The sequence below is a fragment of the Eschscholzia californica genome, unplaced genomic scaffold, assembly GCF_041429995.1.
Source record: "Eschscholzia californica isolate CP2 unplaced genomic scaffold, dmEscCali1.0.p SCAF_2, whole genome shotgun sequence".
NCBI classification, from domain to species: Eukaryota; Viridiplantae; Streptophyta; class Magnoliopsida; order Ranunculales; family Papaveraceae; genus Eschscholzia; species Eschscholzia californica.
In genome coordinates, this window is record NW_028238309.1 from 40,838,900 (window position 1) to 40,864,159 (window position 25,260).

The 25,260-nt window shown below is 36.1% G+C and overlaps 1 protein-coding gene, 1 long non-coding RNA gene and 1 pseudogene across 2 annotated transcripts; 2 read left to right on the forward strand and 1 right to left on the reverse strand.

Moving 5' to 3' along the window:
• Positions 1-2,809: 2,809 nt before the first annotated feature.
• On the reverse strand, positions 2,810-14,523 carry LOC147557938 (uncharacterized). The gene is made up of 4 exons (XR_015233509.1): positions 14,411-14,523; positions 3,543-4,008; positions 3,382-3,462; positions 2,810-2,921 (listed from the first exon to the last, which is right to left on the reverse strand). It is a non-coding gene; the product is annotated as an uncharacterized LOC147557938 (long non-coding RNA).
• Positions 14,524-21,125: 6,602 nt separating this feature from the next.
• LOC147557939 (large ribosomal subunit protein uL13w pseudogene) lies at positions 21,126-21,840 on the forward strand (annotated as a pseudogene).
• A 2,549-nt stretch (positions 21,841-24,389) lies between these two features.
• Positions 24,390-24,953, forward strand: LOC147557940 (uncharacterized). The gene has a single exon (XM_086658964.1). It carries the CDS (start codon positions 24,390-24,392, stop codon positions 24,951-24,953), a length of 564 nt encoding a protein of 187 aa, XP_086515090.1.
• Positions 24,954-25,260: the final 307 nt, after the last annotated feature.

The window sequence follows — 25,260 nt, forward strand, 5'->3', positions numbered from 1 at the left end:
TGTCTTGTTCTGAGTCTCACACATCTAATGTCAAACACTAGTATCCCCAAGATCTCATGTATAAGCTAAATATGAACTAAGCGATTTAGAGATTTACCTTAATCGCTAATTCCCACAGACTAATATGATTGTTTTCTCGAAGACCAAGAGTTTCAATTGTAGTTCCTCTACTTGAGACACTCGATCAATCAACTTGATCTCCCGCCTTCAAGTTAGCTAGAACTTCCCGGCGGTTAGACGAAGAACACCTTCTTCTTTAGACTAGATAGATAGTTGGGAACTATTCTCTCTTTCTCTTTACTTGATGTTGTAAAGATAGAAATCTCTCTGAGAATTTTCCACCATTATTTCTGTTGTAATGAGTCCCTTATACAGAATCCTAAAGTCAGAGTTCACCCGTGATTAGGTTTCCTAATTTGCCACATAAATAGATTTAGAGCTTCACCCTTAATAGAATTCTCCTATTATGGTCGGCCACCCTATGCCCTAATAGGTTGGGTCTGGCAGGCCTCATTAGTGTGGTCGGACATGCCATGGCCGACCAACTTATGGGCTTTATGTGCCTAGCGCAGAACTCCTTTTGGCCTAGACTCCGTACTATCTTTGCCTTAGCCTAGCCTTTTGGACATTTTTATGGATCTAATCCATACTTTTATGTCTCATCCCTCTAGTCAGATCTTTCGACCAAACCGACGCTCTTTGGTGTAACCCGATGTAGATTCCAGACGAAGTTAGTCGCGAATCACTCTATGATTCGACGATCGTAGTTGGGTTCCAACTAAACATTACGATCCCTAAATCGTCAGGACTTTGACGATCTTCTTCACCAATTGTCCTATCCGAAAAATTGTTCGTATTGCCACTGTGGTCGAAGGACACCTCCTTCAGACTCACACTTATACTTAGAACAAGTGCAATGCTCGACTCCCATGTAAATTTGTATCCCATCTAATACGTCATATCTTTTAGACTTTCTTGATCCTGAGTACAACTGTACAAAATGATTAATCACTTAATCCATTTGAGTGTGGCGACGCATTTTCAGTTACTACTCATCAAGTGGCTCGGAGATACTTTTCCTAATTTAATTAGGATAACATAAGTCATTATTGCACTCTTACTCAGCTTCATGTCTATCATGCATGTCCCAGTGTCCTCCTTTATAACCTCCTTTTACGAGATGAAGTTTGACGGAATCAAAGTCAGACATTTCTTACATAAGATGAGTGGAGTACTCATGTTTAAAGGAATCTCTCCAATCTTGTCAATGAGAGGTTTTTGACGTTCACCACTCTTGATGTACTCTCATGGTGTTTATCCAGTGTATAGTCCCAATCATACACCCAAGTAGATGACTTGAATACTCATATTCTCATAAACCGTGAAACAACGCTATATTGCTAATCTCACGTGCTAGTCTTCATACGTCATTGTTGTCCATGCAATGACCTGGACTAGGGAGCGTATAACGAAATGTAACCAAGTTCGGTTAATATGGTTTCATTCATTAGATCACGCATATGATGAACCTATTTGAAATATTTCATTATCATGGGATATCGTTTAAATACTACACCAGATTTAGACGACGAAATAAACAGTTGTTATTTCTGAAAAACAAGAGTTTGTAAATTTGAGTCTTCTCCGTAAACTCATTTACTTAAGTAATTTTCTGGTCAAGGTTATTTTCAGAATGCACCTTATGCCTTAAACCATTTGTATGACCTTTCATACTTGGTCTTAGGTGACAGTTTAGTGAAACAGATCTAATTCGAGTAAACCTTTGTTGATTATCACTTAATCGAAGGTTGCTTTCTTCAATTATCTTTGATAATTCTCTAGTATCTCTTTACTAGAATTAATGTTTCTAAAGTCTTAATTACATTCTTTCGTTTGTAGAGTTTGCAATAGATGTCTTCAATTATCTTTGATAATTCTCTAGTATCCCATGATGTCCATCATCTAGATTTGATTGGGGACGGTTCATCATACTCCAAGTATTTGAGACATTTTAGGTGAATGTTGATCATGTTCAACATGATTGATCTTATGCTCTAAGCATAATCATCTTTTGAAGAAGATGTTCTTCGACCAAAGATGCAATGCTAGCAATTTGTCAGATAGGACAATTGATGAAGAAGATCATCAAGTCCGGATATTTTAGGGGTCGTAGTGTTTAGCTAGAAACCAACTACGATCGTCGAATCACAAAGCGACACTACAAAAAAAAAAGTCTCATTTGGGACGGTTGAAAACTGTCCCTAAATGCTTATAAACTGTCCCTAGTTATTATTTGGGACGGTTCTGCATATGTGGTTACTACTGGCGTCACAGAAAGCTTTAGGGACGAATCATGGGACGGTTTTTATCCGTCCCAATTAAATTTCTAGGACGCTGGATATCTTTCCTAGTTAGTTATCAGGGACACCCAATATGGACAGATATAAAATTCACTGAAAGTTATTGGGGACGGATTTAATCCGTCCCTGTTAGTATTTTCAAACGAAAAAAATTGTTGGAACCCATAAAAACCCGTCCCTAGAAATTCTGAAGGACGGTTTATAAACTGTCACTAATATATTTTTAAATTTGAAAATCATTTTGCCATTTGTTATTGGTACAGGCAGTTCTGCCTATTAACATTCCCTGCTATAAACAAATAATTTTATCCATTTCACATAAACTCTAAAAACAACAAAAAGAAACTTACATTTTACTGATATAAACCAATCGAACAAGAAGTAATGTTTGAACTCAAACTTAAATTTCTAATACACCCAATACTTCAAGTTTTCATGTCTAACCATAATATTACTTAGCAAACTATATAGCTATACACCAAAACTCAATCCGTTGTTGTTTTTGCTTTAAATGTTCGTATCCAAATGTCATTTTCTTCATATTGCATCTTGATTCACGCACTGAAACAAAACAACACATAATAATAAAAATGAATGAAAGATTATACATGAATATTGCTTAACATATTAATACATTCAACATTGAAGTCAACCAAAGGGTTTAGAGTTTCAAAGAGTATAATATAACAAACATTCAGTAACAACAGGTTAAGAAATAGTTAATTAAGAATATCAAAGATATCAAAGTGGAAGAGCAAGAGACATTTCAGTTTCATAACAAACATGAAGTAACCAGCAATAACACTAAAGAGATACACATCTACTATATATCTTACAACTCTAATTTGCCTAGTGGGTACTACAATCTATTGTTGCCACTTTTGTGATGGAACACAAACTTTCTATTAGGTCTCTTGGTTACTATTTTCTTCTCGTTACATACTTCATCGAACCTAATGAAATACTAGTTCATCAAGTCTAACTCAACAAGAAACCAATACGTTATAGGAACCAAAATCACCTCATATTAATCGCAATGAGTGGTTGAATTTGGACTAGTAGGAGAACTTCCAAATGAGAAGTTAGGTGTAGAAGTGTCTACCTGCAAAAGTCATATATGAATTTTTACTATGGCATCTTGTAATACTAAATTCAATGAAATTATAATATCTAAGATAATACCTCTTGGTTGCCGAATCGCCTGAAATAAGCCTTCATCTCAGCAGCTTCATTTTCCATTTGTTCGACTTTCCTCTTCGTCGTTCGCATTAGGTTTAGTTTTTGGTGATTCTCCCCAAATAGTTTTAAGAGTTCCTTTTCCATAACAACGGACAAAGACTCTACTTTCAGATCCCATGACCTTCTAAAATATGGCATCCGGTCCATCAATATGTATAGGTAATTCGTCTTGATTAGCTTGACGGACCAAGTCCCTCACTTCGTCCTTCAAATATTTGAAGCTCAATTTAGTGCGAAAATACGTTTGTTTGAAAAGAAATATAACATTAGTTAATTTCATATTATCCATCTTTTGAGCTGGTTCTGGTGTTATCGGTGTATTATTTTTCTTTGTGTGAATCTTGAAGAACATTTCCACCTATGATGTAGGTGCACCTGCGTGTGCATCTCTTTTGGGATTTTCTTCAATCTAAATAATATACTAAATATTAGAATGAGAATGTGACAATGCTAAAAATAATGTAATTTGCAGACTGCAGCTATAAAGTTGCATAGAATACTATGCTAAAAATAATAGTTGTTTATCGGTAATGAAGGCCTTTTGTCTTGAAAAACCCAGACTCGGATAACCCTGAGCTGAGTAACTCGGTTGAGTTCTACCCGAGTTTCAGTTCAGTTTCAACTTTCAACCGAGTTATCACTAATTCTTATATATCATTATATATGCCAAAAACACACTAATATATATATGCTATTTACTTATATATATGCCAAAAACACACTAATATAAACTTTTAATTAAATTCTAACAATTCAAAGTGTTAGACATATAAGTTCGAACTGCGGTTGACTCAGGATACCCCAGGTTTCGGTCTACTCCGACACTCGGGTGGGTCGGTAAACTACTTAGATCCTAGATGATTCGATCCATCATACTCATTATAAACCAACAAAAATCAATTATGAACTTCATAAAACTTGAAACTACACATACATTACATCACAGTAAATTCTAGGAAAAACACATTGCAATACAGATACTTAATCTTTCAAGATAAGAAAAGAAATTTGTCTTTTAACAAACACAATTCAAACAAAATTCTGGATAAGAAAACGAAACCAAACGAAAAACATAAATGTGAATCACATTCAACAGTAAACAAAATATCCAAAATCCAATAAGAAACAGAATGTAGATTGTAAAATCTAATCACTAGAACTATAGAAGCCAAAAAGAAATCCACCCTCAAATTCATTCAAACGAACCACAAAAAAACGGAATAATATTATAACTTAATGGTAAAAAATATCCGCTCATCAATAATCAAAATCATTCGAATACTTACAAAACCCTAATAAGTGGGTAGAACCGAAAGAATCTCCATGTTTGAGAAGCCATGGTGGTGATTTCTATTGAGAGAGAGAATTTCCTTCTTTGAGCAGATATGTTGTTCAGCTCTCTCCCTTTTAACTTTTCTCTCTCTTGACTTCTCTCCTTGCTCTGTCTCGGCTTCTCTCCCTGCTTTCCCTCTCTCTCTCTCTCTCGGCTTCTCTCCCTGCTCTCTCTCTAACTGTTAGGTTTTGGAGTTGGGTGTAGGGTAAAATCGTGGGCACAAGTAATTTTCAAAGTTGAGGGTTTGGAATTGGGCGTGGGTTAAAAATCGTCGGACATGAAAAAGTTATTTTAAAAAAAATTTAGCGGAAAACAAATTTTTGTAGTGTCTATTTTAATCTTTTGTTTTCCTTAATAATAGCATTGTATTAGGGATTACCAATAAAAAATAGTCCCTAGTTTAGGCTTATTAGGGACCAATTTAAAAAATGTGTCTCCTTGATAAACCTATTTTGTGTAGTGCAATTCGCGGCTCACTTCGTCCGGATCCTACAATGGGTTACACAAAGAGTGTCAACTTGATCGGAAGATATGACTAGAGGGATGAGACATATTTGGATGGGTAAGACCCATAGATATGCCCCTAAAGGCTAAAGGAAGTTTGGACAAAGATAGTACAAAAGGGCCGAATAAGGGTTATTTGGGTCGGGCACCTAAAAAGGGGTTTTTGGGCCCATTATAGGGGTTTCCCTTGCCTGGCCGACCAACCTAAGGGGACCAGCCAGATCTTCCCTTTCAGGGCATATCTTGGCCGGCCCAAAGCAAGGAAATAAGGAAATATAAACTAGTTTCTATTTCTAATTATTTCCTTAATGTTATTTCAAAAGGGCTTTTTAGGAAACCTAATTAGGATTGGACTCTAACGTATGGTTCTATATAATGTCTCTTAAGACTTTAATAAGGGGTGGAAGTTCTGAGGGAGCTCTCTTATTCTACAACATCAAGTAGAACTAAGAAAATGAGAATTATCTCAACTATCTATCTAGTCAAGGAAGAAGTTGTTCTTCATCTAACCACCACTGGTAATCTAGCTAACAAAAAGGTGGGAGATCAAGGTGATTGCTTGTTGTCCCAAGTAGAGGAGCTGCAATTAGAGCTCTTGATCTTCTCAAAAATGATTGGAAAGGTTCGAAGGAAAACTAGTGATTAAGGTAATCTTTAACTCTTAGTTCATTATTAGCTTATGCATGAGATCCTGGGGATACTAGTGTTATACATATTAGATGTCTGAAATTCCGCTACCAACACTAGAGACACCATAACCTAACATATTTCTCATAATTGCTTGCTCATTAGAGCCTAACGGACTCTGAGTCTTGTAGAGCTCTGTGTTATGAGATTTGACTCAAATTTTTTCTAGAGTCTTTTGCATTGGACCTTTCAAGAATCTTATCTCAGTAAGTTTCTTGATTTACTCATACCATTCTTTCGATCTATCCTTATAGATCTTTGATGCCCAAAAGCATTTCATCCTTTTATGTGGTCCTTTATTGAGTCAGTTCTAAACTGTGTTCAACATCATAATGCTGTTCTTAATTTTAGTATGTCCTCTACATACCGGGCCTCGAAAACCGGGTCACTCCCACTAACCTTCTTGAAATTTTCTAGGTTCAAGATTTTATTCATTCTTTAGGAATCAAACATCTTTGATTTCCTTGTTGAATCGAAGATTCAAACTCTTACTTGTTTGCTTCAATCCATTGATGGGTTTCTCAAGCTTGCGTATTTTACTAACCTCTAGAGCCAATAACCTTTTAGACTGTGTCCAGTACACATCTTGTTCCAGAAGTTCATTAAGGAATATGGTTTTCGACCTCCATGTGTTAGTGTGATCGTTATGGACTTAAGCTTAGTGACGGATGTAAAGTCTCATACTATGAATTTGTGGTCTTTATCTCCTCGTCTAGCTTTGCGAAATATCAATAATTCCATCCTTCTTTATTTTCTCCTTTGTAAAACTAATTGCGTCCAATAGGTTACTTCATTGACCAAATTTTCAAGTTCCAAACTTGATAACATGGATTTCATTTTTGATCTTTTGGCTCCAAGCAAATTTCAGAGTTAGATTCCGTCATAGTTCTGCGCAGGTCCATGGCTTATCAAGATCTCAATCTTCTGAACTAGATAGGTAAGCCATTATGACCTAAAAGGGGTTGTGAACAACAAGCGGAATATTCTCAACTCTCTGAGACATTTCCTTTTCGAGACACTTCTACTACTTGAGAGTTCTTCTTTTCTTGCGAATCTAATTCGTCTTGTGCGGTAGGTATTTAGAGTTCGTCTAACTTTACCTTTATTCCTTCCTCTTGGAATTTATCCCTTCCTTTTGGAAACTAAATTTACTGATCTTAACAGTTTGTTGCTCTTCATCGAACTTTTCGATGTATACTTTTCTCCCACTTATCTTCCTTGACTAATAAATTATAAGGAAGATACCATCACGAGCAACAACAACTTTGTTCTTTGATTTTGTGGAGAAGCTTTATGTTTCTTCTAGATAACCTACGAAGATTTGGTTAGACTTGCTAATTTTGTGCCCTGCAAACTATTTTGCACATGCTCAGCTTTCTTAGGCTCTAAAACAGGACAGTATTGGAACTCTTCCAATTTCATATCCTTATGGAATCTTTTCAGCTTTAGACGGAGTAGGTTTTACGTGGGAAGAAAGCTGTGTCTAGACATCTTTTAGAGGTCAGGGTATGACTCATCAAGTTTAAATTTTGTCTTAACAGATTTCAATTTTGTCCTATTGGACAATTCTAACTGGATAGGTCTGGAATGCAGTTGTAAAAATTTATGATGATCAACATCTGTATTTGACTCAAATGTCATCGATCCTTTCAGATGATTCTACTTTCTTGTCAAGATGATTCTTTACTTCGATTGTGAAAACTTGATTGTTCAAATATTTTCATCTGTGAAGCAATCTTGGTTATTTCGGACACCTTGTCCTTATCCCTTTCTATGGGGATGATTTTGTCACGAGTCACATGTATGTTATGATACTAAATCATTTGATTCATTGATGTGTCTCATCTTGCAGGGATAACCAAAGTTAGGATCATTAGATTTCATTGATTAGTTAATTAAGCACTATTATAACATCTCAATATAGAACTAAAGTTCTTTATTGATTCTAAACTTATTACAGAGATGATGTTACTAGAAAATAAAACTAATCTAGACTAGTGCCTAAAGAAGACTTCGATTCTTTTCAGCAACCTTTTGCTTTGTCTATTTCCTCTTGGATCTTTTCTCACTTAGCCAAATACTCAGTTCCCAGCTGCTCATGTACATTCATAATGATCAGAGCATTAGGTAACTAATACCAGAAAGGGAATTTTAAGTATTTGTTAAATTAACAGCCAATGTGTATACCTGAACCGAAAACCAATATTCCGTTCTTCTTGTTCTCTTGGAACTTAGGGTAGTTTCTTTTCAAATGGCCAGCGTCATCGCAATAGAAACACTTAGCCTCGGAAGAAGAACCTTTGGTCTTGGATTTTAAGTATTTGTTAAATTTACAACCAATGTGTATACCTGAACCGGAAACCAATATTCCATTCTTCTTGTCCTCTTGGAACTTAGGGTAGTTTCTTTTCAAATGGCCAGCGCCATCGCAATAGAAACACTTAGCCTCGGAAGAAGAACCTTTGGTCTTGGCTTTGGCAACTCATTTGCCTTTTTCTTAAGACAATGGTTTCTTCTTCTGCTATTTGCCAGCCTTCTTAAACCCTTTATCCTTCTGAACCATAAGAACCTCCTTCTTTGGTTCCAATATTGCTACATTCTGTTCGGCTGTTTGAAGCATCGCATACAGCTTCTCCAAGGTTTTATTCCATCCATTCATATTGTAATTCATATTGTAATTCATCTTGAATTGATTGAAATCACTACGAAGGGAATGAACGATAATGTCCGTAGCTGCTTCCTGACTATATGGAAAACCTAGTTTTGCCAATTTTCCAAAGAGTCTAATCATTTGGCGAACATGAGACCTTACTATTTTTCCTTTCTCGAGGTGACAGTCCAGTAACGCCTTAGAGGTCTCAAACCTCTCTATCCTCCACTTCTTTTGGAACGTTTTCTTAAGCTGTCGAATCATGGTGTAGGCATCCATGTCAATGAACTGCTCCTGAAGAGTAGGTTTCATTTTTTCCAACATCAGGCACATTACTGGTTCTGCCCTCTTCTAAAAACCTTTTCATGTTCCTTTTCTTTAGCAGTCGAAGTAGCATCCTGTTTCAGAATTAGAGTGTCTAGAACATTCAACTTTTTTCGGATTTGAGAACGATTCCCAGATTCCTCTTCCATTCAAGGAAGTTATTCTCATTCAGCTTCTCCTTGTCAATGAGTGAACGAACATGGAATGCACTTTCTTTTGTCATATTAAAGTTACAAGAAAGAACTGCAAAGTTACAACTTATTATCGTTGGAAAATTCAATTTTCCGACATTATTCAATATAAAACCTTCCTTAATTGAATAACGTGATTCCAAGACCCCATTTCTTCGAGGTTAAGCGGACTAGGGCCCTGCCCTTAACCCCGTTGTCCTGGGTGAGTGAACTCCTTCACTGATCATACCCTCATGATTCTTGGTTGATGGAATACATCAACCAAATGTCTGATCCATCCTTTTGTCTCGGGTATCTAAAACTCTGTTGCTGATCTCGTTGAGTAAAACTATTTAGACGCGTAGACCTATGCCATAGGTCTACCCGCGTTGTCCCAAGGTAAAAGATGGCTCCCTGCGGAGGCAGACCCACCATCGATGATCGAGGGCTCAACGGGTGTCTTAGTCTGGGTAGGCATTTTTCTCAAAATTTCCTTTAGAGACTTTTACATTTTGTCTAGGATGCTTTACAGTGAACTTTAAACTAACTATCCACAACATAAACGTAAACAAATAAGTAAATACGCGCGAGAAAATAAATCAAACACATATGGATCCAAGTATGGCCACTAGCCTAAAAGATCTAATCTTCTTACGATTCTTCTTGTTTTTTCCTTAGTTCGCCTGGATCTCCACCCTCGAACCTCCATTGAATTCTCCCATTCGAATCAATATCTCATCCTTAAGTTTCTTCAATGGACTCATAAACCCGAAACTCTAATTTTAAGACTCAAACGATACGCAGGTCGTATAAATTTGAAATTAAAATTATTACGGCGTGCACACATTTGTGCTTAAAACAAGAATGAAACAAATAACTTTCTATGGTCATACTAGTTTTCTCATTCACATCATATGCATTCATACAATATTCAAAATAATCAGGTAAATATGCGTAATTAATCCGATAGATACTTTGTCGATGTCTCTATGTCAAACGGACCTTAAGTCTATATTCGAAGAATTTGACTAATGGTGTGTTTCGGTTTTATCTTTAATGATTTTCAAAATCAATTTTGATAAAAAAAATTGTTTGGCCCTTCGAATGGCCTGGTTCAATTTCGAAAAATTTTGGTTTATCCTTTATGATTTCCAAAATCATCTTTTAAGAAAACCCCGTTTTGGGCCTTCGGGTAGCCCGGGGCAATTTCGGAAAAATTTGGGTGGAACCAAGAGAAAAATCGGATTTTAGACCGAAAAACTCCCACATGGGTCAAGGCTCGAAAAATTTTGCCCCGCGGCCCGGAACCTAATTCGGAATGGTCGGGGACAAGCCTTGGTCAAGGCCCATGGGCCTTGCCAAGGCCAAGGTTGTGTCTTGGCATGGGCGTAACATAGCTCGACCATGGGCCAGCATGCTCTGGCCCGGGCCATGCCATCCTTGGTGTAGCCCTTGAAGCTGGCCATTGGTCCAGACGCGTCTGTTCAAGGCCGAAGTCCTAAGGCGTCTCAGACTCCAAGTTTGAGATGGTATCGGCTTTCTACCGAGACGAATGCGCGTCTGGTCCGGACACGTCCAGACGTGTCTTGGCCAAACTTGGAAACTTTAAAAAAAATTGTTTTTGATGTTGTTCCTTTTTTGGGAAACTTCCAAATCTAAAATTTGATTTTCAAAAACTTCTAAAATTCATGAAAATCTCTATCTTTTTGAAATTCTCTTCGAAACCGAAAATTTTAAAAATCAAACTATTTTGAAACCTTTTTAAATCTTCAATCTCGATATCAGTTTGAATAACTTTTAAATCTAATTCAAAACTAAACAAATTGATGTCTAAAACTCTTTTAGACTTAACTATCTAAACAAGTATAGATTTAGTCTGAAACTTAGTCAAAATTAACTACGTGGAAGAGGCTCTTACGCAACTGTTGGGTTATGGTGTCTCCTAGTGTTCTAAGCGGAATCTCAGACATCTAATGTCTAACACTAATATCCCCAGGATCTCATGCGTAAGCTAGATAGGAACTAACAGTTTAGAGATTTACCTTAACCTCTAATTCTCGCGAATTAATATGATTGCTTTCTCGAAGACCAAGAGCTCCAATTGTAGCCCCTCTACTTGAGACACCCGGAAAGTCGACTTGATCTCCCGTCTTTAAGTTAGCTAGAACTTCCCGGCATTTAGACGAAGAACACCTTCTTATTTAGACTAAATAGATAGTTGAGAACTATTCTCTATTTCTTTCTTTACTTGATGTTGTAAAGATAGAAATCTCTCTGAGAATTTCCCACCACTATTTCTGTTCTAATGAGGCCCTTATATAAAATTCTTAAAGTCAGGATCAAACCTTGATTAGGTTTCCTAATTTGCCACAAAAATAGATTTAGGGATTCACCCTTAATAAGATTCTCCTTTTATGTCCGACCACCCTATAGCTTAATGGGCTAGGTCTGGCGGGCCCCATTAGTGTGATTTATGTGTCCAAACCAATACTCCTTTTGGCATGGACTCCGTACTATCTTTGCCTTATCCTTTTGGACATATTTATGGATCTAATCCATTCTTTTATGTCTCATCCCTCTAGTCATATCTTCCAATCAAACCAACACTCTTCGGTGTAACCCGACGTTGGATCCAGACGAAGTTTGTCGAGAATCACTCTGTGATTCGACGATCGTAGTTGGTTTCTAGCTAAACATTACGATCCCTAAATCGTTCGGACTTTGATGATCTTCTTGACCGATTGTCCAATCCAACAAATTGCTTGCGTTGCCACTCTGGTCGAAGGACATCTCCTTCATCTTCACCCACATCTTCTCTTCTCTTTTCTCTTTCACTTTTCTTTCAATTCCACGCCCACTCTCTTAATCTCTCACTCCCTTTTAGTTTTCTCCCTCTAATTGATCTCCCTTTCACTTTTCTTTCTTTCACTTTTATTTGGCTCTCTCTAACCATTCAAGCAGGATAGTCTCTTTCATATCACAAGCAGTTGGACTGATTCAGTCTGAATGGTTCGGAATTTAGGGTTTTTAACCAATGTTTGGTTCTTCGAATGGTAATGATTTTCAACTCTTTTTTATCCCTTTCTTTAAATAACAAGGTTTTGGGTGATTAAACTTACCAAAAATGAAGAATAAGAATGGTCTTACAAGAGATGTAAGAAGGAAAAAATATAATTTAGTGAGGTAGAAAATGTTGGGCACAGAGAAGAGGATGAACTGGTTAGACGCGGTTTTGTTTAAAAACGTAACGACCAATCTGACGATGTTACCATTTATGTTAGGTCATCGGGTGCTTAGAGAGTATTAAAGACATCTATAAAGTGTAAGATCAAACAATATATTTCCATCAAGCTTAGAGAGTTTGTTGCCCCTTTACTGGTTCTGTACTTGGTCATCCAAATGAACTGCACATCTTAGTAGGTTTCTAGCTAACTATTACAATCCCTAAATTAATCAAACTTGAAGATCTGCGTCATTTTGTTTTGTCTGACAAATAGATCACATTGTAATCTTGATCGGATGACATCTCCCTTTGATATAGAAGAGGTGTGCGAAAATGTTAGGTCAGGTGCCGACACTAGCTCCACCTGACATACCACAATAAAGGTGTGATGATCGTCGTGACATTTAGATTTAACTGATAGGGAAGAATCTAGTAGTATGATAATGAAGAGGTGAAGATATTGTGCAGAGGTAGACAAAAACCCACGTCTAAAGAAGACCTCGTGAAATCTTGTGGCTTGACTTATCTTTATTTAGAAAACCCAGTGTTTGAAACAAGGGGTGATCAAATCAAATTGCTCCGGTATGCAAAGCTTAGCACGTCTATAGGCCAAAATCCACGATCGAGAATGCTCTAAAAAATCCTCGGTTATTGGGCTTATGATCTAACCAATCCCACAAATTAGTGACAAATGGTAACAGTAAAACGTAGATAAGGTCAGTCGTTATCTTATAAACGTGAAGACCGCTCACCGTGATCCTCTCCCGCTAATACATCAGTTACAAGTATTACACTTTTCCATATTCAAGGTGACAACTGACAAATAGTACTGCAAATATATCTATTAAAGTGATCCGCTCCCACTAATACATCGGTTACTTGTTTCCATATTTAATGTGACAACTGACAAAGTTTGTGATGGTTGACCGAAGGGTACGACAATCCAAGGTGACAGACATTACTCTAACAAACACTATGAAACAATAAGGAAAACACCATACAAGTCATCCAATTGACAACAGGAAAAACCTACGCTTGCATTTTCTTTCTCTCCCATACAAAGCCATTTTTCCTCTTACACATCATATGACTGTTAACTCTTCTAAGACAGGCAATCAAGTTTCTCTCTCATACATACCTAGAGCGACTTTTACCCTTCTTTCCTACTTTCTCTCTCATACATACTAACTATTGAGAAGCGATCCACAAGCAAGCAACCACAATTTTATTTCTTTTTGTGTAAGGATGACTCTATCATTATCTCTCCCCTGACGACTCAAAGAGTTAGGCAAGCATACACTTTACAGTTTTACCTTCTCTCTTGGCGGTCACTTTATACCGATTACCTATTGTTGTCCCAACCTATATCTCTAAGGAATCAGTAAAGTCTCTTTCACTTTATGTCGATTTGAACTAACCCGCTTATTTAATTTCCATTTTTATTCATAGTTATGTCACTGTATTTATATTCCATTTTTGTCCCAATTTATTGACGTAACCGTTAAAGACTCATTAATAGGCAGCACCCCGGTGTCTCAGGGATTTTACGGTGGCGTGTGTTATATTTCTTTCGCAGGTTAAGCCTAAGAACGTTGTTGGTACCCATCAAATAAACACGAGTGACTGTCTGATTTCTGGTCAAAAGTCTAACTTTGTTGACCCTACGACCCGCGAGTTCAGCCCCTCACACCACGTTGAGCAAGGAGATCCATTAATGTAAAGAAACTGTGAAACTCTCGGTGAACTATAGACCATAGGGTGATGGAAACAGTAGAAATAGGAGAGTTAAAAGAATTTTACATGACGAAAGAACCATGATGGTTTAAAAGAGGATCTTAGGGGCTTTCGAACAAGATAGAGATACAGGGGAAGGAATTCTCTGATGACCAGATAAACTTGAATTGTCAATTTAGGAATTACCAGTTTTCAAGTCGTAGTCAGGATGTTTGAGTCGACAGATAAACCGCTAATGAAACCTCCTGGTAGATGCAGAGATATATTGAGACTTATAAAGAACTTCAGGGGGAGATTTTCTAAACAAAAGAAGAAGACAAATCCTTCAATGCTAGACATAAATCAATGGTAAAATAGAATTCTAAAGATAAGAGCGAAGCACAAAAGTTCAGAGATTCAATAGAGAATATAAGGGGTCTTAAGTTTTTACTTGAAGGCGTAAGAGATGCTTGATGAGCGAGAATGAGAAATATTTATAGAAAAATGGTCATACATTGGAGTGATGATGGTGGATCACCTTTGTCACACGAAACGTCCGAGTTATGGCCATCTGGCGAGAGCACAACTTGCAACATTAACATCGAGGGATCATTTAGGTTACCGAGTAAATCTTTGGAAGGATATCAACATATGACTTTAATGGACCCCCAAAAACGCCGAGGTGACATGAGCAAGGACATGAGGCATGCTAATGAAGTAGATCCTTAACCCCAAAAGAAAATACAAACACAGATACGCAGAGCAATACCTCTTGCTTTTCCTAAAGTATGGCTTACCTATTCAGATTAGAATTATTGATGATATTAATTTTGCCTATGACTAACCATGCCATGTAAAGAAGTATTGAGTTCTTCAATTCCTTGGCATCTTTGCATTCTGCTAAGGAGTGGGATAACTCGTGCAAAGCCCTCAGCCTTGACCAATCAAAGACATTTATTGTTTGACCTGGGCGATACGTGTCAGATCCCTAAATATGGACGAACGACACCTTGACTAAACCCACAGATAGATGAACCTGAAAAAGCTCTACCACATGAGCCTTGATATGCGAGGTCTGCACGAGTATCCTAGGCACCTTGAGCTTTGTCATGACTTTAAAGCAAGCAGAAGGGTGGTTCCATGTCAGCTCTGCAGCCTGAGTCGTGGAATGAGAGTGTCTGCCGAAGTATGCTCAACACCTTGAGTTCCGCTGTGACAGAGAGCAATGTTGTCGGTGACGCAAAAGGCCAGATGCGTCGAATATTTTCTTGCCTTATCTCAAGATATGATCATATCCTTCAAGGGCAAAATCAATGTGGGGCTCGGGCTCCCAATGTGGGAGCCCCTGAATTTTGGGAGTCCCAGGGTTTTTCTCAATTCCAACATCGGGCTCCCAAATTCAAAAGGGATCCAATCCGTACCTTTCCATAATGGACTTCAACCTGCAAAGCTGAACTGATTGAGAGTCAAAGTGTCTTTAAAAATAACCCCTCCCCCCCACCATCTCATCACCGACGGCAAAGATAAACAGTAACTAAGGAGATCAGAAGACAGATTCCAGCATCATCATTTACAAACCATAATTTATCTTCAATTTTTGGGCCTACGTTATCTCTCTAGGGAGTTGTAAGTTTGTGCTAACTTTCTCTCCCATCGTTATTGTAGTGAAGGAGAAAAACCAGCCACTTGAACTCCCACAAAACAAGAATTCCACCATCTCCCCTGTACAACGGGATATGTCTGCCTGGTGCGGGTTCAAGCCCCTCGACCAACCCAAACCGCACTCACTTATTATCCTATTGATTAGATTAGATTTTTTCACTTTTAAAAAAAGTGCTTTTTTTCACTCTTTTTTGTGTTCTTAAATACTCATTTCTGACAACCAATTTGGCTCGGGACTATACAATATATTGTGAGTATATATTTGGATATTGAGTAATGGGGAATTGACTTTTTGAATCAAGAGGAAGAAAAAGAAGACTTTAACTTTATTAGTTGATTAGTGGAACAAGTAATGATTTAAGTTTTGAAATGAGATTTTGACCCTCTTCTCTTTTCTTAGTGCCGTGCGGTTAATAATAATTTCCGAATATGTTCCTCCTGGTCTCTCTATACATGGACCCATACCATGCCCACTTTCTCTCTCTCTCTCTAATCAACCCAAATGTTCGGCGTGACTCTTAGGCTTGCAAGATTTCGAACAACTTAGGTAGACATGTATGGATTAAGACTCTAACTCTCTAAGAGAGATAGATTAATGAATATTACTTCTCTTTTAAATTTTGTCAGTCCACTTAAGTCGGTCGAGATTCTAACAATCTGAAAGTCTGACAGAATAACATTTTCGTTCTTAACCCATATGTGCTAGCTATCACTCTCTACTTTTGTTGAGAACCACACAATCTAGGAGAAGTTTATTAATTAAAGTTTAAAACCTAAAACTATACAATTAGAGTAATATTCCATGTTAACAAGGCGAGTAACCTTATCTTCTTACCTTATATATGATAAATCCATTAGTGATTTGTAACCCTTCATTTTTGCTGCTAATTGAGAACATTTTTTTAATATATACTAGAAAATCTTTGTAAATAATTCTGATTTGATATTCTTTCTCATCCACATTTTATTCTTATAGAGTTCCTTCCCCAAAACTTTAGCCATCTCTATCTCCTCACAATAATTTAACAAGTCTCTTATCCAATTTCATTTAATACATGGGCAGAGAGCCAGAGAGCTAGTACAAATACAAAACACAAAAATTCTACCCTCCATTTTGGTCCCTCCCCCAACCTTTCGCTGATATGGCAACATATCACTATATTTTCTTATAATTCTCTCTCCAATTGCTCCACACTCAAGTGATACGTTGCCACATCGGCGGAGGTCTGGGAGTGTGATCAAAATGGAGGGATGAATTTTGAATAGAATTTGTCTAGAAAACATTATTGAAACAAATGATTTTTCCTTTATTTTATAGGTGTTAACATTATAATTTGAATTTCATATAAATAGACGAAACGAGGTCTTTTACAATGTTTCTTTTTTCTACTTCTTAAATCTACAAATATAAAGATTGTCTCGATACATGAAATATAATGTTAAAACATCTTTGTTTCTGAAACGTAAAATTTTGTTACACGTGTGGAGAACATGAAATATGCAAGTGATAAATTATAGTACTATTGATTTTGGCCAAAAGAAGCTACTTTTAGGGAAAACTGTGTAAACAAATGGGGGCTAGAAGCTAAAGTAAGTGAAGAAAAAGGGTAAAGAGAGAGGGAGATATATTATTGTGAGAGGCGAGTACACCCCCACTAAAGAAGCGTGCGACAATATATGGATACTGATAATTAGGGTTTCTTTTTGAGCCTACTCTGGAATGGTATGAAGATGAGATGAGGATGAAGATGAACATGTCCAAACCACACACACTAAGACATTGAGATCTCCTTTCATTTTTTTTCATCTTTAAATAACCAACTTTTAGGATATTTTTCCACAGGGCTTTAGGATACATGCCTATCAGCATTTATGATAGTAGGAACACTACCTGGAATTGACAACTAGTTTTGGTTACATTCTACTTACATTTTTTAATCTTACAGACCATTCACAAATATATAATGGCATTACTTAGTTATGTCGTGTGATAACGAAGACTGTTTTTCAGTATTAGTCAATTTTTTTCGAAGAGTATGCCTACTAAGTGAAATCTTTAACGCGCCATGTACAATATGCCACTCGGATATCTAAAAAAAGTTGTTGAGATGATTAGTGGAACATTACTTTAGACAACATCAATTAACAATGTGCTCCCTGCCCCAAAAATTCTTGCCCGAGCATGGGTCGCTTGTTGGCTGGCATGCTCACTTTCTACTCTCCAATATGACATATCATTCAAACAATGCTTAGACAAGATTTTTTGGACCAAGGATCACTTTCTATTAGGGGCGGAACTAGAATTTAGCGCTAGGGAGGACTAAGTGGGATACAAGATTAAGTCGGATAAGAAATTCGAGTCGCGTTGGTTACTCATGAACATTTCTTTCCGGTTGAATTGTTAAAGTGTCAAATTTTATGAGTTAAGTGTTTTTTGGTAAAAAGCAATCTGAATCCGTACTATTTCTGAATTTTAGCTGGTCCACCACCCCTAATCTCGCCTCTGTTTTTTTCATTGTAAGATTATTTTTTCCCTTAAGATCAGTTTTTGGAAACAGTTGGAATGTTGGATAAGATTTTTTCGGAGGCAGATACCATTAGATTTTTCTGAAAACAGTAAGACTAAAACTACGGTCTCTCCAGTAGAGAGATCTAATGTTACCACTCAATTAAATCAAACTTGAATGAGACCACTAAACTTACTCAAGCTGACACGTCGGACAAATGAACTAAAGACCCTTTCACGCCTCAAAGAATGTTCAATTATGTTGTTCATGATAACGGGAGTAACGATGACAGATGGGCCGCTATCCTAAATATGATACCTAATTAATTAGTTACATTACCACAATGAGCCGACTTGACTCTTTTAAGTTTCCCACTATTGGGATGTGGGGTCTTCTTGTCCCACTTTACGCGTGGGTCAACAAAATCATCCTTTCTCTTCACACTTCTTCTGGAGTCGTGCGATGTGAACCCGCAATTAATCCGGGATTGAGAGCCCGCAAAATTTGGAGCGGAGATATAATATGCCCGGAAATTTTAGTCAGAGACTTCACTGTTGCTAGGTGCCTGTCCAATTTGCGAAGTAATTTTGGTGCAGGAAGAGCTACATCTATAGATTTTTATCATGTATGTACATCCACAATTATGTCTTTCAACATGGATCTTTCCATTCTATCATAGTTCAATTCTATATGAGATATGAAATCTTTTGAACTATGCGGATGATATTACGCAGTAGAAGTGAATAGATTAGTTTATAAACCTAAAGTCTTTACATGTAGAATACTAGGTATATAATCTTTGTTTCCAGCGCAAACATTTCAATTGAGCATTGTACGCGTATGAACTCTAATGCGTCATTAACAAAATAAAATAAAAAGATGTGGAAGAGAGAAAACATGGGAGAATATCGTGAAACAACACGGAAATAAAATAAACTGAAAGGAAATATAATCTCGTGGTGATAGGGATATTTTTTTTTTCGCAAAGTTGATAGGGAGTTGTTCAACAAAAAAAAAGTTGATAGGGAGTTCAGGAGGTTATTAAAATTAGGTCTATAATTACATCGTGCTCCAAATAAACACTTGAAACTTTTTTTTTGGCCTTCTTAACAAAATATCTCATGTATAAATCACTTAAGTTTGAGTATGAATACTTATTCTCTTGATCTATCAATCTATCATGTCAAATAACAACTTAGTAAGAGAGATCTTATGTACTTGTTAAAATTTAGCATTCAAAATTTTTATAAACAATTCAAACTCCACAATTGTTAAAACAAAATGAAATTAAACTCTGCATTTCTCATATTCAAATACAAAGCAAGGATCTATTGTAGGAAATTCGTTGTTGTAAGTCTAACCAAATCTCTTAATATATTTTGAGCTTGAAATGTCAAACCAATTACATGCATTTTCAAAAATAACTCATAGTTTCTTTTGCAGTTAGTTGTAAACTCATAGTTGAAATTAGAGTATTGAACTTATATGTTTGTGGAAGAAAAAATAAATAGAAAACGTCATTACTACGACATAAATGTTGAACATATGGGACTCTAATGTGCCCAAATTGCATAAAACCAATATGATAGTATTATAGCAATAAAATTAAGCATATTAAAGAATCTAAAAAGTGGATCCTGGCCTTTTAGGGCTCCAAGGGTCTGTTCCTCAATTAATAACTGATGATTACCTCTTTTACTTTAGAGAAAGAAGAAGGAGAAGAATGTATTTATTGTTCAAAAAAGTAATAGACTGAAAGAAGAAAAAATGTCAAGCAGAAGCCATTCAAATTCATCTTTTTATGTAATATTCTTTAAAAGAATCACTTTTTCATTGATAAAAAGGGTTGGTGGGTACTCAGAACCCTTATAAATGATTCCTCTTCTTATCTCACCTCATAAAGCTACTAATTAGAATTATTCATTATAATTTACAAATGGTAATTATGAGTGCATGGAGGGTCCTTATTTTTATTGTTTTTATATGGAACAATGTTTCCTATTTATCTTTATCCTAACGTACAGATAATCTAATCATGATTAAGAAACACATGATTTGCATTACTTAATGGGTATTACAAAACATTAATAATCCATGGCTAACCGTGTCACAAACGGGTTTTTGTTTGTTCACTATTAAAATGGAAAAATGACTATTTAGGGTTAGAAAATTATCATAATAACCAAAAAAGCCTAGATTGTTTTCTATTAGATAGAAGTGACCAAAATTTTATGTGTAACAATAGGTAAAGTTTGAAATAATATTGATAATTATGATTAAGGTCACTTTCTTTTATTTTCATTCCCAAAATAACCTCACATTCTAAAATCTTTTTCTCTCCAGAAAAATTCCAAAATTTTTAGGGATTTCTTTCTTCTTCCCATCTCTCTCCTTCCCCAGTCTTTCTCAACTTTCTCTCTCTAATTTAATCGTGACTGGAAAGTTTGATTGCCATTAAACAATGACGACTATGGCAGTACCAGTACCCGATCGAGTTCCGATGTTATCGGCAACAATGGCATCACAAATATGAATCGGTTTTTGCAACAATTCATGGAAGGAGATTGAATTGGATCCCGATTTTGCAAATGCAAAAGTTTTTTTCAATAGGTGCTGTACCTAGAGAACTTAAACTAGTTATAGCTACGAAGAAGACAAAGAAGAAACTGTTGAGAAGAAGGTGATGAAAGAGGAAAATGATGAGAAAGCAAAACCTAGAGTGATAGAGAGAGGGAGAGTAAGAAACTAGAGAGAGGAAATGGTTTCTGGTTCAGGAATCTGTGCTAAGAGAGTGGTGGTTGTTGCCCGTCACCACATGCTCGGTCGCCTAGCTTCCATTGTCGCCAAGGAACTTCTCAATAGCCAGAAAGTTGTCGTCGTTCGTTGTGAAGAGATCTGTCTTTCCGGTGGACTTGTTCGTCAGAAAATGAAGTACCTTCGTTTTCTCAGGAAGAGGATGAACACTAACCTTCTCATGGTCCTATTCATTTCCCTGCTCCAGCTAAAATCCTCTGGAGAACCATTCATGGGTAAGTCTTTAAAACCCTGATTATTTTTCATTGAATGTCAATTTAATAAACCCTAGACTTGTGATTTGAGCTAGTAAGATTGAAATCGTTGTTTTTCTTTGTATGTTATGATGATTCCTCACAATAAAATTAAGGTGCTGCTGCACTTTCATGATTGAAAGCTTATGAGGGTATTCCACCACCATATGATAAGACTAAGAGGATGGTTATCCTTGATGCCCTGAAGTTCGTTATTTTCTTCTTAGTTAGGACTTTATTTAGGTATTAATGTTTCATTGGTGATGGTTATTAGGGTTTTGAGGCTTCAACCTGGACACAAGTATTGCTTGTTGGGCAGATTATCAAGTGAGGTTGTGATCTCAACAAAAAAAGAAGTGAGGTTGGGTGGAATTACTATGACACCATCAAGGTGAGATTTTTATTTTGCCTATTTGTGTGATCTTTTTATGTAGTATAGTTCAGTTATTAGTGTAAAATATGTTCTTCCTTTTGTTAGTAATGCTAGTTGATTGATAGTGTTTGACTTGTATCCTCACCCTTTACTTATAGAAGAAAGAACAGTAAACAATCTTCATAATTTTCAAAGGATATTGTTGGGTTATATATGAATTACACGCCAATGAGAAGTAAGTTTGTTATGTTTGTCCTATGTGAAACTCATTTCTGGGTTAGTATCCATTGACATGGATTTCTTCACACTATATGTTGAGATCTTGTCTTAGTTTAAACCGATTGAAACTAAGGCTTGTTCTGAGTTGGGGAGTCTAGTTAAAGCCAAAGATATTCATGAAGATGCAATTAGATATGGGTTTGGGTAAGATCTTTTACTTGGGAATGCATTCATTAATATGCATGGAAAATGTAAGTTTATTCAAGGTGCACAGAAGGTGTTTGATGAATTTCCTATTAGAGATGTGATTTCATGGACTTTAATTTTGGCTTGTTATATTAACTGTGAGTATCCAAGAGAAGCTCTTATGATTTTTTGTCAAATGTGTTTGAAGGATCACACTCATCCAGTGGAGGTGGTGGCAGTGGTGGTGGTGGAGTACCACTACTCCAGATTGAGGAAGAAATAATGAAATTGTTGTCTGGATATGTAGCATTACCATAGTCTTTATGTTTTAGTTACAGGTGGGGTTTCTGGGTATGGTGTTGGAGATGATTGTAATGGTGCAGCACTACAATTGTGCATTGATTATGGACCCAACAAACCGACTGTAATAAATTGTTGATTATAAATTGGAGTTTGAATTTTCTTCACGAAACGAGTTTGCAAGATCTCCAATCCGAAATCGTATATGTATTGTTTGCAAATCATGTTTGCAGTTTACATTATGCAAACACATGTTTGCAGATCAGATTGTTGCAAACACGTTTGCAGAACAGATTGTTGCAAACACGTTTGCAGAACAGATTGTTGCAAACACGTTTGCATAAAGATTTTTGCAAACACGTTTGCATAACAGATTGTTGCAAACACGTTTGCAGAAAAAACGCGTTTTTTTCTGGATTTTTTTTTTGAAAAAAAATATTGAAAATGGATCTTGTTAGAATGCTAATAAAAAATCATTTCTAAATATATAATTTTTATAGAAATCCGACATCTCAAACAAAAGTTATATCAATTTAAAGTTTAATGAAAAATAAAAGAATTTAGTTACACAAAATGACAAAAAAGGGTATTTTAGTATTTGCACACTTTTTGACCTGAATAATAATTTTCAAATGTTTTGTGCTTTTCTACTCATTTTCAATATTATTTTGACCTTTCTAAGAATTACCCCTATTAAAATCAAGTTTTATTTTTAGTGGGAATTATAAGGATTTATTAATGTGTCTAACATTCCGTTCTCGCCAACAGATGGTAGCTTTAGTTGGACTCCGAAATCTTGGAGGTCTCGGATTAGATTCCCAATGGAAGTGAAATCCATAGTTTGTTAAACTGGAGTTATTAAAGGTATAAACAAAAGGTCTTTTGATGAGCTTTACGCCCGTTTATTTGGATTTTAGGTTCGTTTATGGTAGGATTTAAATCTCCTTTTTAAATGATTTTCTTAGTTAATTTCAACAATTTTTTTTTTTTTTTACCTTTTTACAGTTACCAGTAAACTTTGTACTTTATACTATTTGCAGGCAAAACAACCTAACAACAATTTTACAGTAAAGTTCAGTAGTTCCACGGATAGCCCAAATACAAAATAGCTATACAAACTGTTATACAACATTCTACATTTTTTAATGAATACAAATTATAAAATAAAGTTTAGATGACTGAAGCATTACATCATTGCATACGAGAAGAAATTTTTGTCAACTATCTGGACTGACAGTTGGATCCCCGATCTTCACACTCCATTCACAAATGTTAACAACTCCCCCCTTACTAAAGTGGCACAGTTGATCAATAATAATGAATGGAACGAAGAGATTCTCAGGGTAACTTTTGATACCCATACGATTAATCTTATCAAAACTTTACCCATTAATCAGGAAGGAAAAGATCAATTGAAATGGAAGCTTACCAAGACGGGTAATTTTACTGTAGCCTCGATGTATAAGTATCTGACCAGCAGCACTACCACGAACACCCTGATTACGCGCAACTGGAATTTCATTTGGAAACTCCCGACCATCCCTCGTATAAAAAATTTTATTTGGAAGGTATGCAACGAAGCTCTCCCGGTGAGAGGCAGAATTGGTAAATATATAGGTAACATGTACAACTGCCCCAACTGCAATATTTTCGAATCTATTGAACATGCGCTTTTACACTGTGCCTCAGCCAAAAACATTTGGTTCTATTTCGATATAATCTCAGAGAATATTTTATCCATATCGGACTGGATATTCTCTTGGGAAGGGAATGGGAATGCCTGCTACACCAAAGGTAACATTCATCTTTCTACCGTACTTTGGGTACTGTGGAAGGTTAGGTGTGACCACTGCTTTCAACATGAGATAAATGAGTTACATAACATTATTAAAATGATTGAAAACTACCCGAACTTAAACAAAAAACCTAGTAAAAAGGATAGTAAATTGAATCTATCTACTGATGATGAAAAATGGCTTCCACCACCGAATAATATGATAAAGATTAACGTTGACGCCTCTTTTATTGACATTTCATCTTTTATGGGTATTAGCATAATTGCACATAATGATAAATCTAAATTCATCGGAGCTCAGGTTAAATCTAGTAGGGCGAGAAATAGTGAAGAATGTGAAGCCAAGGCTATCCTTCTTGGGATGGAATGGGCCTTGGAGATGAATCACCAGTCCGTAATCTTAGAAAGCGATAATATTAATCTTATCAATCATCTTTGTAATGACAAAAATGCAGTTCAATGGCAATCTATCTTGCACATAAAGAAAATCAAATCATACATTCACCAGTTCCAGAAGATCAACTTTCAGTTTACGAGGAGAAAGCTGAATCATAATGCAGACATATTAGCAAAATGGGCGAGGAAGAATCGGAGAGATAAAGTGTGGAGGAATGTTCCTTGTATTTTAGTTAATAAGTATTGTAATAACGTTTTGATTTAATCTATTGATATCGATTTCAACAAAAAAAAAAAACTAAAGAAAGCATTTTGAAGGCATTTGACTATTAAGAATTTGACTGAAGTACACCTATAAATTTTTTAACTCAAGTAGTTCCATTACACCAATAAATTTTTTAACTCAAGTAGTTCAATTACACTTCTCAACAAAACAAAAAAAAAAAGTAGTTCAATTACACTTTTAAAATAAATATAGAAAAAAGATGTAACTTTTTTTCCAAAAGTTTCTTGTTTAATAAATTTTTATTTCTCTTGGTGCTTCAAGTAATTTGAAGACCAAACTTTAAAGG

Bases quoted from the DNA above. Each gene is read 5' to 3' on its own strand.
- LOC147557940 (XM_086658964.1), top strand. From the start codon at position 24,390: ATGATTGAAAACTACCCGAACTTAAACAAAAAACCTAGTAAAAAGGAT.